Source organism: Alligator sinensis, unplaced genomic scaffold (assembly GCF_000455745.1).
Source record: "Alligator sinensis unplaced genomic scaffold, ASM45574v1 scaffold1298_1, whole genome shotgun sequence".
Taxonomy (NCBI): domain Eukaryota; kingdom Metazoa; phylum Chordata; order Crocodylia; family Alligatoridae; genus Alligator; species Alligator sinensis.
Genome location: NW_005842192.1, coordinates 467,905 through 479,225, shown reverse-complemented (window position 1 = coordinate 479,225; position 11,321 = coordinate 467,905). Strand labels below are relative to the sequence as shown.

The 11,321-nt window shown below is 52.9% G+C and overlaps 1 protein-coding gene across 9 annotated transcripts in view; it reads left to right on the top strand.

Annotated features, from left to right (window-relative positions):
* The window catches only part of NBEAL2 (neurobeachin like 2), a 132,976-nt gene that overhangs the window by 79,886 nt on the left and 41,769 nt on the right, over window positions 1-11,321 (top strand). For 8 of the 9 annotated variants that reach the window (XM_025207344.1, XM_025207345.1, XM_025207346.1 and 5 more), the window contains 5 exons: window positions 418-501; window positions 5,026-5,109; window positions 6,273-6,371; window positions 9,206-9,786; window positions 10,660-10,792. In XM_025207344.1, the coding sequence (XP_025063129.1) occupies window positions 418-501; window positions 5,026-5,109; window positions 6,273-6,371; window positions 9,206-9,786; window positions 10,660-10,792 (981 nt within the window). The remainder of the gene's footprint in view (window positions 1-417; window positions 502-5,025; window positions 5,110-6,272; window positions 6,372-9,205; window positions 9,787-10,659; window positions 10,793-11,321) is intronic. The other variant, XM_025207348.1, reaches the window with a different exon arrangement.

Here is an 11,321-nt window from a genome sequence, read left to right as displayed (position 1 = left end):
CAGGATCCAGATGCAGGAGAAACGCCAGTTGACTCTCCACGATGAGACTGTAGGCGAGGCACTTGCTACAGTTCAGCGTTCCAGATCCCGAGTCACCGCCTGCCAAAAGACTGGGGTCTGGCCCAATGACAAGCACCTGGAGTTGCAGTGCTGGGCGAGTTCAGCTCCACCTGCCTGGGGAGGTTGGGTGGGGGGGTCCGTGTATCTCCCACAAGGGCTCCCTACACTCTTAATGCAGGGCGTTCAGATCTGGCTCTGCAGCCAGTGCTGATGCTGCCGAAATGTGCCGGTCGTGTTCATCCCTGCCAGGGTCCCAGCCTGTCCCCTGCAGCCGTCTGTGTCACCCTCTCCTGCTCTCTCTTTCTCTCTCTGCCTTCCCCATGTCTGACATTGCTCTTCTGCCCCCGTTTCTCACAGCTGTACGTGAGCAATAAGCGTGAGGCGGAAGAGCTGGGGAGCGATCTCGCCATGCGATTGCTGACCGAGATCGATGTCCGGAAGGTATTGCGTGGCGCGTGCAGTGCCCGGGCCGCAGCGGCTTCTTCTGGGTTTCCTTTCCGCGGCAACAAACTGGGTGATGTCAGCAGTGACCTCGAGCCCAGAGGGGGAGGGAGGAGTACAGGGGCCTGGGAGCTCGTGCCTCTGCTCCCAGCTGCATTGGGCATCACCACTGTGCACCATCCAGGACAAATGCGAATAGCAAGAGGGGGCCAAATCCTGTCAGTGAACCCACACAGCTCCCACAAGCTTGAATGGGAGTGATGTGTTTCTATTGGAGGGGCTGGAGCTTTTACCCAAGCTAATTACCAACAGGAAAATTAAGACAGGTTGGGGTGAAGGCCTTGGCTTTGCCCCTGTAGTTGGCTTTAGGGCATACCAGGACTCTATAGAAACACCAGCCATCCTTTCCCCTCCTCTCCCTGAAGGCTTGGTTTGGCTGTGGCACCCATGTCCAAGGTTGGGCAGCTTGACCAGCTCAGAAGGAACCTCTCTCGGGCTTCTCTGATGGCTTCGTGAGGCTTCCTGGAACCTGCCGCTTAGCTGGAGGGACCTTCATTTGTCATGGATTAAACAGTCTGGGAAAGGAGCTATGGGGATGTGGAGCCTAGGAAAGGGAGCAGAGCCCTCCGTGAGGCTTCCCGAGGTGCATCTTGGTGGTGCAGTGACTTCCTTACCGCCCTGGAGCCGGGGTAGGCTGGAACAGTGTGGGGAGGGAACCACTGCACAACAGGACCTTTTTGACTGCCTCCTGCTGACATCCCTGGGTTTGTGCAAGGTGATGGGACTACCCCTGTGTGTGCACGCTCAAGCCTCCCCTTGCTCACTTCGGACATGTCTTGCCTTCATCTATGGACCACGGCACTCACAACAGCACTGTTTAGAGACCTGAAAGTATTGGCATGAGTGTCAGGGACTCTGTTACATACTTCTCAGACTTTCCAGGGTGCCTGACGGCAGAGGGGAACAACAGGAAGGCAAGCAAAATGCAGAGGGATCAAGGAGGTGCCAGAATTACAGGATGTACCTGAAATGACCACGGCCTACGTAGCCACGAGGCCGGAAGCTGTAAGGGCAGGCGAGCATGTAACTGGAGGGCTGCCTGCTGGGTTCTGACTGGTGGTATTTGCCAGGACCCCTTGGCTGCCTTCTGGGAGCAGCCGTTCACCCTTTCTTACCAGAATACCCGGACCTGAGATGCAAGGTGCCAACTATCCTTGTGCCCCAAGGGCTTCAGCAGGGGTCAATAGCACACAGAGCTGTAGAAGATGCTCAGTACCTGGGAGGATTGGTGCCAGAACCCACCCCACCATCACAACACCATTTCCAAATCCACTTCACTAGATGGGACAGGAGATCACAGGGGCCTGTGAATCCCAGGCTGGCCAGTATCACCCAGCTACCCAGTGGGCATATCCGCATGTGCACTTTAATACACAGTAGCCTATTTAACTTCTCATTAAAGCATCATGTAAAAAAAGTGCGATTACGCTAAGGCTCAGTAAAATAGGCTGTTGCGCATTCAGTGTCACTGAAAAAACCGTGTGCATTCATTACTGCATATTAAGGCAGCCTAATGCACATTTCTTTAATAGCTCACATTGGAGGTACCAAATTTAATGCACATTAGAAAAAGCGCTTTCATGCACATGTAGATGCACCCAGTGTCGGGTATCACCAAGCGCCCTGTGCCAAAGCCAAAGGTTTCAGCTAGGTCAGATTTTTCAGCCCACCAGAAATAAACCAAGCACTGCAGGCAGAGAACAGGAAAGACCAAGGTGCCAGTAATGCCCAACCCCCTTCAGCGGCAGATAATTGATTAGGCAAGATGAGCCCAGGTGATCCTAGCAAGTGACCTGCCTTTGCTGCTGAGAGAGAGGGGCAAAAGCCCAAAGTCCAAGTCTTTGTTGGGGAGACTCCTTCTGGACCCCAGATCTGGAGATCACTTTGACCCTAAGCATGTGAGCAAGACCCACCTGCTAGGCCCCCAAGAGAGCCCCGTGTGCCCCCATACAGCTCTGGCCTCCTCACTCCATGTGCTGCCTCTCCCCACAGCTAGTCTCTGCTCCAGGATAAGGTGGTATATAGAGGAAAACCATCCAAATTCCCTAGAAGGGAGGAGGGGAATTCCTTCCTGAACCCTACAGCTGACAGTCTGAAGCCCTGAAGCATGAGGTTGGGTCACAGTCATTGCTCTGTAGATCTGGCCATCTTCCTAGCGCTCCAAACATCTGCTTAGAGGGCAGGCAGCCACCAGATGCTAACTTTGTTTTCTGGAGAGGACTGCTCTGTCCTTCCTTCCCATGAGAGCCTTGCAGTCCATGCATAGGGGGCACCTCTATTCAGGAGCAATAATGCAGGGCATAAGTCAGTCCTTCAGCTTGTGGAAATGGGCCCAGTTCTGTCGACATCAGTGAAGCCCTGGTGATTGAGCCCAGCTGAGGATCTGACCCCGCAATGGGCTGATTCTGCAGCTGGCCTATTGAGCCATGAGGGTCTCCCTCTGTGCTAATGGTCCGGAGTAATTCTCACATGGCACTTCTCACAAATGGCTCCCCCTGTCTATAACCAAGCTGTCCCAGCCTTTGTGGCTAGGCTTTGAAATGGTTGTGTTCTCTAGCGGTAAGTGGAGCCCCAGCCGACCTCGCTGGGAGGTTCGGTCTTGCTCCATGACAATATTACTGATTTCCCCAGGCCCTAGCAGCTCAGTAGCTAGGGAACCGGCATTGCTCTCAGAAGCCAGCCTCTCCAGTGAGACAGCCAGCAGACCAGGCTTTCTGGCACCTCCTTGCTGCCTCTTTCCATTGCACTTCAAGATCCTGAAGGAGCCACTTAGACTCTCCCCCTCCAGAGAAAAGGAGCAAAGATAATCTCTTAACAAAGGCAGGCGCAAGCAGCCAAATGGAACAGCTGAGAGGTATTAACAGCTGGTGGCTCACAATACCATTTAATTACATGCTACCGTAAATCTCTGCAAGCCAAGGGAGGCGCAGACCTTCCCGCTCCCTCCCTCGGGGCTCCCCATCGTGTTTGCGGCAAAGCTTGGTGCTCTGCTGTGCTGTCTCCTGACTCGCCGTGGTTTGCAACTTGCATGCGCATCTTGGGCGTGGGTCGCGTGGCTTTGCGTGTGGAATGTGATGAGCCGTCTGTGGCAGGGTGGGGTGAGCGTTTTTGGGAAACCCTCGCTGAGTGTGCATGGCTCGCCAGCACAGGAGTGAACTGGTGCTCGCCTCACTCTCTTCTTCCGTCTTCACCTGACTTCACCTGAGTCTCACTTGTTTTGGCAGAGGCTTCACTGCTGCTGACATTAGGTTGTATAAAAAAAAAACATAGGGGGATCATGAGTTGTCAGCTCAGGGGTCTTCAGTTGACCTGTGGTAGCCACATGATCATCTCGCACCCTCTTCCCTGGCTTTAGGTCTTTTTGCAGACTGGAGGGAAGGGAATGGTCGCTTTTTGCTCTGCCCATGCTCCCACTGATCCATTTGCACTGAGGGTTTTCGGGGGCTTTGGCCCACTCTGCAGACCTGCACTTGGCAGGGAGCAGAATTAAAGTGTTTTGAGGTCCGGAGGATGAGTTTGTGTTGGGGAGTAGTGACCCAGCTCAGATGGTAAGGGAGGTGTGTAGGAGGCATGAGATCCTCAGTGAGGCCATGTCCCTCGGCCTTTCTCCTGGTTTTCTTATCAGGGGTGTGCTTTGGTAGGAAGTCTTCCATCTTCAGAAGGTGGTGGGTCACTTGTACTTGTCCACTTACTTCTCTCCAAGTCCTAACACCCTCATGAGCAGAGATGCCTCGTGTTGTCTCAGCTTGGTGCTGTTGTCTGTGGGGCTGTGAAAACCAGTCTCTGTCTGTATACTGGTGTTCCTGCTCCCCAGAGAAGCAACCCTTGGGATGCTCAGTTGACCAGTGGCTTTACTCATGCGTTCAAAACAATCCCTTGCTGTATCAGCCACCTACTGTGCAGTTCAGGGAGCCACTGTGACTAGGGGAATTGCCCTTCTGAAAAATAATCCTCCTAGAAAGGACTAGAATGGGCTCCGTGATCTGGTCTCCAGGCTTCCTAGCAGAAATAGCCAGTCACTTCTGTCCTGCAGTGAAAATTCGAAAGAGATTTTTTTCTCCTCCACCTTGGTTCATGCCAGATTGTTCACGCATAGATAGATAAAGGGACCAAACAGTATTGGTGCTAGAAGCTTCAGGAAGACCTCCTCAGCAGTATTATGTGGCTTGTTCAGGATCAGCAGTCTGTGAAAGGGTAAAAGGGACTGAGCTCGAAGGACAAACCCAAAGAAGAGCCATGTGGTTGTCAGCTTGTTCAAGCCAAAGTGCGCTCCATGGAAGCTCTTCTTTGCTCGTGATCTTCTCTGCGACATTCTGGTTCAGAGCTGCTCTCTGGGCCTGACTGGTTCTGCAGAAAGTTGGTTGCATGAGCCTGAGGAAGGAGCTGTGGAAAATGTAGGCAGATCTCAGGTTGATATCCCGTAGTAGTCGCATGATCGTCTCTCGCCTTCTCCCATGTCTTCAGGTCTTCAGTAGCAGCTCGGATGCCATCGCGGTCCATGCCATTGGAGTGCTCAGCTCCATCATGAGCAATTCACCCTCAGCCAAGGTAAGAACGGGGAACCCCCAACTCCTCCAGCACGGAGCAATAGGCTGGTGAGATGTGACACATGACATTCGTCCCCTTGGGAAATGCTTCAGCAGTGAAGAAGCAAAGGTTTTCTTGGTGCTACCTTTCATTGGCCCAACTGTATAGTGGAGAGAGATGTTTGACAAGCTTTTGTGCACAAGGGAAAAAGCAAAAGTACAGCCTAAGATAAATACCAGATAAAACAATGGCATGTTAACTCCATATGCAAAAGAAAGGGAGTGGTGGAGGGCTATAAGCTAGGAGCAAAGAGAAGCTAACAAAAGTAGCATCGAAGCGAGAGGAGTTTAGTTGAACAGATAACCTAAGTACGTAAAAGAACAAAGCTGTTCAGAAGGGGAGAGGATTGGTATTACCTATGGAGTAAGGAGAGGTTAGGCGGGACCCCAGTTAGATTATGAGTCATGAAAACATTGACCAGGGTGTTTAGCAGTCAGTAAAGTTATGGACGTTGTTCCCATAACTTCATAACTTTACTGAATGCCAAAAATGCCTGGTCCTTCCCCTAGCAAGTCAAGATGGCAAGGCCTAGACTGCTTTTGGGTTTAACCCCTGCAACATGACCTCTTTGACACAAGGTGCCTCTTGTAGAGAAGCTGGGTGGAAACTGAAACCAGCAAACCTTCCTCCCAGTGAAAGCTGGAACGAAAGCATCTGCTTCCGTCTCTGGCTTTGCTGTCGATTTTTACCCCTTCCCTGCCATGATCACAGGTCCTGGCTTTAATCACCTGCCAACCACAGCTTGTTCCTCTTGAACCATTTCTTCTATTAGATGCTCCACTGCTTTAAATAGGTCCTGATGGATTTTATTGGATTCCTCTTATAAAATAACATTCAGTCCTCCCTGTGGTCCTAGCTCTGAAGCTTTCTCCTGGGGAGCATCTGTGTCTGTCATTTGCTCTTTAGTGTCCAAGTGCAGCAAATGTCCCAGAGAGCTAGGCCCTTTGGGCATTCCCATGTTACCACCATTGGTAAGTGTCCAGGCTGGGGCCACATGATTCCTCAGTCTCTCCCACATTTGGCTTCATTCTCAATCCCTGTTTTTCACTCCTATTATTTTGCTCTGGCTGCCCCATGGGTAACATTGTAGTATGTACTTATATGGACATCCCTGTTGCTTCCAGGAGGTGTTTAAGGAAAGGATTGGCTATTCCCACCTCTACGAAGTCCTGAAGAGCCAGAGCCAGCCCACCAGAACGCTGCTCCAGGAGCTCCTGAACATGGTATGGCCTCAGCTCTGCTTTGGGGGATGGCTCGTGGCTCTGAGCAGCCCCTGTGCCCCTTGCACACAAGGCAGGCATGGGGGCACTGCTCTGGTGCCATGTGAGTGGAGTTCTCAAACAGCTGGGAGAGGGGCTGTCTCTAGAGACCTGAGTGCTGCTGCCTCACCCTGTAGCACAAGCAGTATTGAATGAATTCAGATGTAGAGGTCCTGGTGTTTGATCTCTCTTGCTGGTGACTCATTGACATGTGCATGACAGCACATCTGCTTGCCCACGAGCAAAATGATGCAGCAGCATGCATCTCTCTGCTCTTATCTCTGGTCCTCTGGAGTCAGTTCCATGGCCTTGACCTCCTAATCTGCTGAGCTAGCTCTCCTGCCCCCAGAGAGGAAGGCTGCATACTCATGGGTACCACCTCCAGCCCGGTGTTTACAGGAAATCTCTTTGTTTGTTCATCCCCACCCACACAGCTCACCCCACTTCCTGCCGCAGTGTTGTGCCCTGTCCCCAGCTTGCTTGCTAAATGTGGAGCTAAGTAACTGGGTCTCCCCAGCAGAGATGAAAGGGGATAATAGGGATAAAATGTACAGCCACTGCCTCCTTGTGCATCAGGCCAGGAATTGCAGGTCTGAATTCTCATCAGGGAAAAGTACATCTCAGTGGCACAGGACCAGCTTTTAAAGCCCAAGGGCTGAGTCTGACCCACCCAAATCCATTGCATCAGGGCTATAGAGCCGAGGGCAGCAGGTCAATGCCTGGGTGAGTGCTGTTCTCTCTAAGTAGGCTTCCAGACAGCTGTCAGGGCTTTGAACATTACTCACCTATCATCATAGTAGTGCCAGCTCATGTCTGTCAGCTTTCGTCAGTAAATCTCCAGGGGCTTTATGCAGCAGGGTCAGCATCAGCATCCCCATTGTACAGCTAGGGAAACTGAGGCACAGCAGGGGTGAGGCCTGCCCAGGGTCAGCCAGTGCAAGAGAGACGGAGCTATGAGATGACACCACATCTCATGAGACCTGGTTTGGCATCCTAGACACCCTGCCATAGCATCTAGTAGACATCAGAGCATTTTACCAGGGTAGCTAAGAAGAGGAAATCTGTTTCGTTTTGTTTTTTCAAAAAGATCAGAAAGTTCAGGACTAGCCTCAGATTAAACAGTGAGACTGTAACAGAGCTGGACATAGTCTCCTGACTCCCAGCCCATGTTTTGTCCCTGGGAGGGGCCAGCTTCCTGCAGCATGAGCCCTGTAATAATCAAAGAGCAGGAAGGAGGCTTCCGTTCTACCTTGGAGCTCTTTTCCGGATCCATTGTGTCTAGGTCCAGATCGGTATCCATCATTGTGCACCTTCTAGGACAGATCTGAAGTTGCTCTGGATTCTGGAGAAAGAGCAGCTTGCAGACACAACCTCTTTCTTTGCTTTCCAGCTCCATGCATTCAGAGTTAAACTGGAAGGGAAGAGAGCAGCTGCTAGCAGGGGATTTCCTAACAGAGATAGGGCAGCAGAAGTCTCTTGTTAAAAGACCTCCAAAGCTGTTGCATTTCAGAAACGCGTGAGATATTGGACAGTGGGTCTTGATGTCTACTAAGAACCACCTTCCCCTGCAGCACTTGGCTGCCTTAAACACAAGTGCTGTTTGGCGTGGAGCTGGGTACAGACTGATTAAATGGGCAAGTCTGTGGCACTGAGAGATGGGATAGGCAAGGGCTGGGAGTTATAGGGGGTCAGGGGAAGTCCACAGTACAACCACTGTGCAAATGAATAAGCAGTTATTTGCAGATACGGAGTAGGGCTCCTGAGGTGAAATGCAGGGGTAGCTGCAGTTGACTGTTAATGTCTAGGTAGGGCTGATGATAGTCTCACCCATACATCCTCAGATACATCCCTACAGCATGGCTCTGTCCCCAGTCTTCCTTGAGGCAGTTCATGCTTCCCCACCTGTGCTTAGAAGCTGCTTTTGCCCCAAGCCTCAGCTGCCTGATAAGATGTTTCCCCCAGGGCAGGGAGAGAAGGTTCATCCCAAATTAAATTACCACCCAAAGTGTCAGTGTATCCCTACTTGGACCATCAGGAGTCTTCGAACCCAGCTCCTCTGGATCTAAAATTGTGGGCTTCAGCTGAGCCAGAGTTCCAGCCGGCGGTACCTTGGTGGCTGTAGCTAACTCCATCAATATGGTCAACTCGTATATGGTCAAGCCACCCAGGTCCGTCCGGTATTGTTGGTTACATGCTACTTCAGAGGCGTCTGTGTGCCTCTCTGGTATCTGGGGATGGCAGCTCCATTCCCCCGGCTTGGGATGCGTGTGACCAAGATGCCTCAGTCTCCTAGAGCTGGGTTTTCCTCATTTGCGAGAGAGCAGCTGTATTGAGGATCTTGCTACCTGCTCCTGGCTGGTGCCTGCTTGGTCTCTTCTCAGCTGTCACTGCCCTGCTCCCCTTCAGAGAGAGCTCCTGCCTCTGCCTTCTCTGCAAGGGGGCATGCTTCTCCAGTGCGCCTGCACCTCAGCCTGGATGCAGTTGTGTCTTTGCACTGGTGCCCCAGGTCTCTCCATGGCTCATGGGCAGAGTGTGGAATACAAACAAGGTGCCCTGAGTCCCTTTGCAGGGTTGCACCCAGGCCCTGCCTCAGTGCTGCTGTATTGCATGATGGGATGATGTCCTCCAGGGTTTGGACCGTTTCCTGATGCACTGAGGGGATCCAAGTCAAGCAGGCCAGGAAGGGGGCAGATGGCACATCCCTGGGCTCAGCTGAGGAAACCCGTGGGGGAGCTAGGAGGACCAAGCAGGGCAGTCCGAGCTGAGAGGTGTGACTGCATGGCCTTGTATCCCAACAGGCAGTGGAAGGCGACCACAGCTCCTTCCCCATCCGCCTCATTCGCAATGAGCAGCCGCTGCTGATCCTCATTGCATGGCTGCCAGACCTGATGTCGCGAGACCTGCAGGTGTTCCTGTCCGACTGGCTGAAGAGGATCTGCAGCGCCTCCCCACAAAGCCGCCTGACCTGCGTCAAGGCGGGCATGGTCAGCTGCCTCCTGGATGTCCTGGGTGCCGAGCAGGCACTGGACAGGAAGTGCTCAGAGAACCTCATCGACCTCCTCCAGGTGCTGGGCAGCCTCTCCATCCGCCCAGGGGAGCTGCGCCAGCTCATCAAGCTGCTGTGGACTGAAAGCGGGAGCGGGGCCCACCCCTATGCCACACAGGTCATTCGGGCACTCTCAGGCATGGCCCGCAAGGACAGGCCAGAGCGGGCCCTGCAATACTTCGACCTGACGCCCAGCATGGCAGGCATCATGGTGCCGCCCATCCAGAAGTGGCCGGGCAGCGGCTTCGCCTTCCACGCCTGGGTCTGCCTGAATGAGGAGCCCAGGGACAACATGGAGCAGGGAGCGAGGCTGAAGCGGAAGCAGCTGTACAGGTAGGGGCTGGGCCATGTGGACACTGAGCTGTGGAGGATTGCTGGCATTGCCCAATTTGACACTTGGGTGTCATAACCTCTGTGACTTTGTTGCCCTGGTTCTAGTGGCATAGGCTCCTTTTGTCGTTCATGAGCACCCTGGGGCATGTCATGTGAGACAAGGGGCTGCTTCCTGAGACAAGAGCTCACTACAGCTCCCCTGCCAAAATGTCAGTGATGCCTCCCCTCCCTCCACTTCCTTTTGGTTGCTTCTGTTTGTGGTGGGGGTCCCAGTAAGAAGCCAGGAGCCTGCAGAGCCCTTACAGCTCTAGGAAGGGGGAGGAACTGGGTCTGATCACACCCTGACATCAGGAGGATGCTGAGGGGTGGAAGGACAGAGCAGTTATCACAGGCAGGGCTCAGCTTCCTTCTGTGTCACAAGCTCCAGGGGCCCCTGAATCCCAGTGCTCACAGTGGCTTAGCTGGGTCCAGCATTGGGAAAGCCCCGATTTTCCCCAGGAACATCCAGCCCCTCATTACATCCCATCCCACCCCAAGTTCACGTAGGACCTGCCATGGCATCTCCCTTTTCTCTGCCTGCTCCATATCTTAGTTATCTCACGCTTGCACTCTTTGCTCCGTGTCAGGGTTTATCTTCCTCCTCCATCTCCCTGCAGGCTGTCACCCTGTCGGCTGCTTCATTTGCTTCCTGCCCCAACCCCAGTGCTCTTTACTGGCTGTGTCACCCTCCTGCACATGGTCCTTCTCCAGTGTGTGCATTCATCTCACCCATGCCCCATCCCTTCCGCTTCTGCGCCAGTCTCCCATGCCTCAAGTTGGGTCCAGCGGCTCAGTCACTCATGCCTTCTCCCTGTGATTTCCCCCTCCTCCCAGCTTTTTCACAGCCAGTGGCACAGGCTTTGAGGCCTTCTTCACCACGGAGGGCATGCTGGTGGTGGCAGTCTGCACCAAGAAGGAGTACATGACAGTGACCCTCCCAGAATTCCCCTTCAACGACTCTGCATGGGTGAGTAAAATCCCACCCTGCCTCAGCAAGATGCTCCCTTCTGAGCCAGCTCACCCATTCTTCCACTGCTTCCCAGTAGATCACAGAAGTCTGTCTCATCTTTCAATCAAAGGAAATCTCACAGAATTCCCTCCAAATGCCCAAAAATGTGACTTTTGTCTTCCCCACCTATCAGCCATTCATGTCATGCAGCAACACTTGCTTTCCTTGCTGTATAAGTAAGTGATCAATTTGTCACTGAACCTTTTCATTGTGACTCCCCTACCCAGTCCCTGTCTTTTTCTCAATGGTAGTCAGAGCTGTTCTGGCAGTTGAAACCTCCATTATGCGAAGTGCTAGACACGGTAGCAAGAGTGACACATGGCATATTTCCACCAGTGTAAGTTATATGAGTTGTGTTTGCCTGGAACCAGAGCAGAAGAGCTGGTCCTGGGGTAGCCAGCCAGAGGCTGCCATTACAGCATCTCAGCCGCTGGTGGCAGAGGAGTAGGTCATGGCCTGCTTGCCACAAGCAAGCTGCCATCCAAAC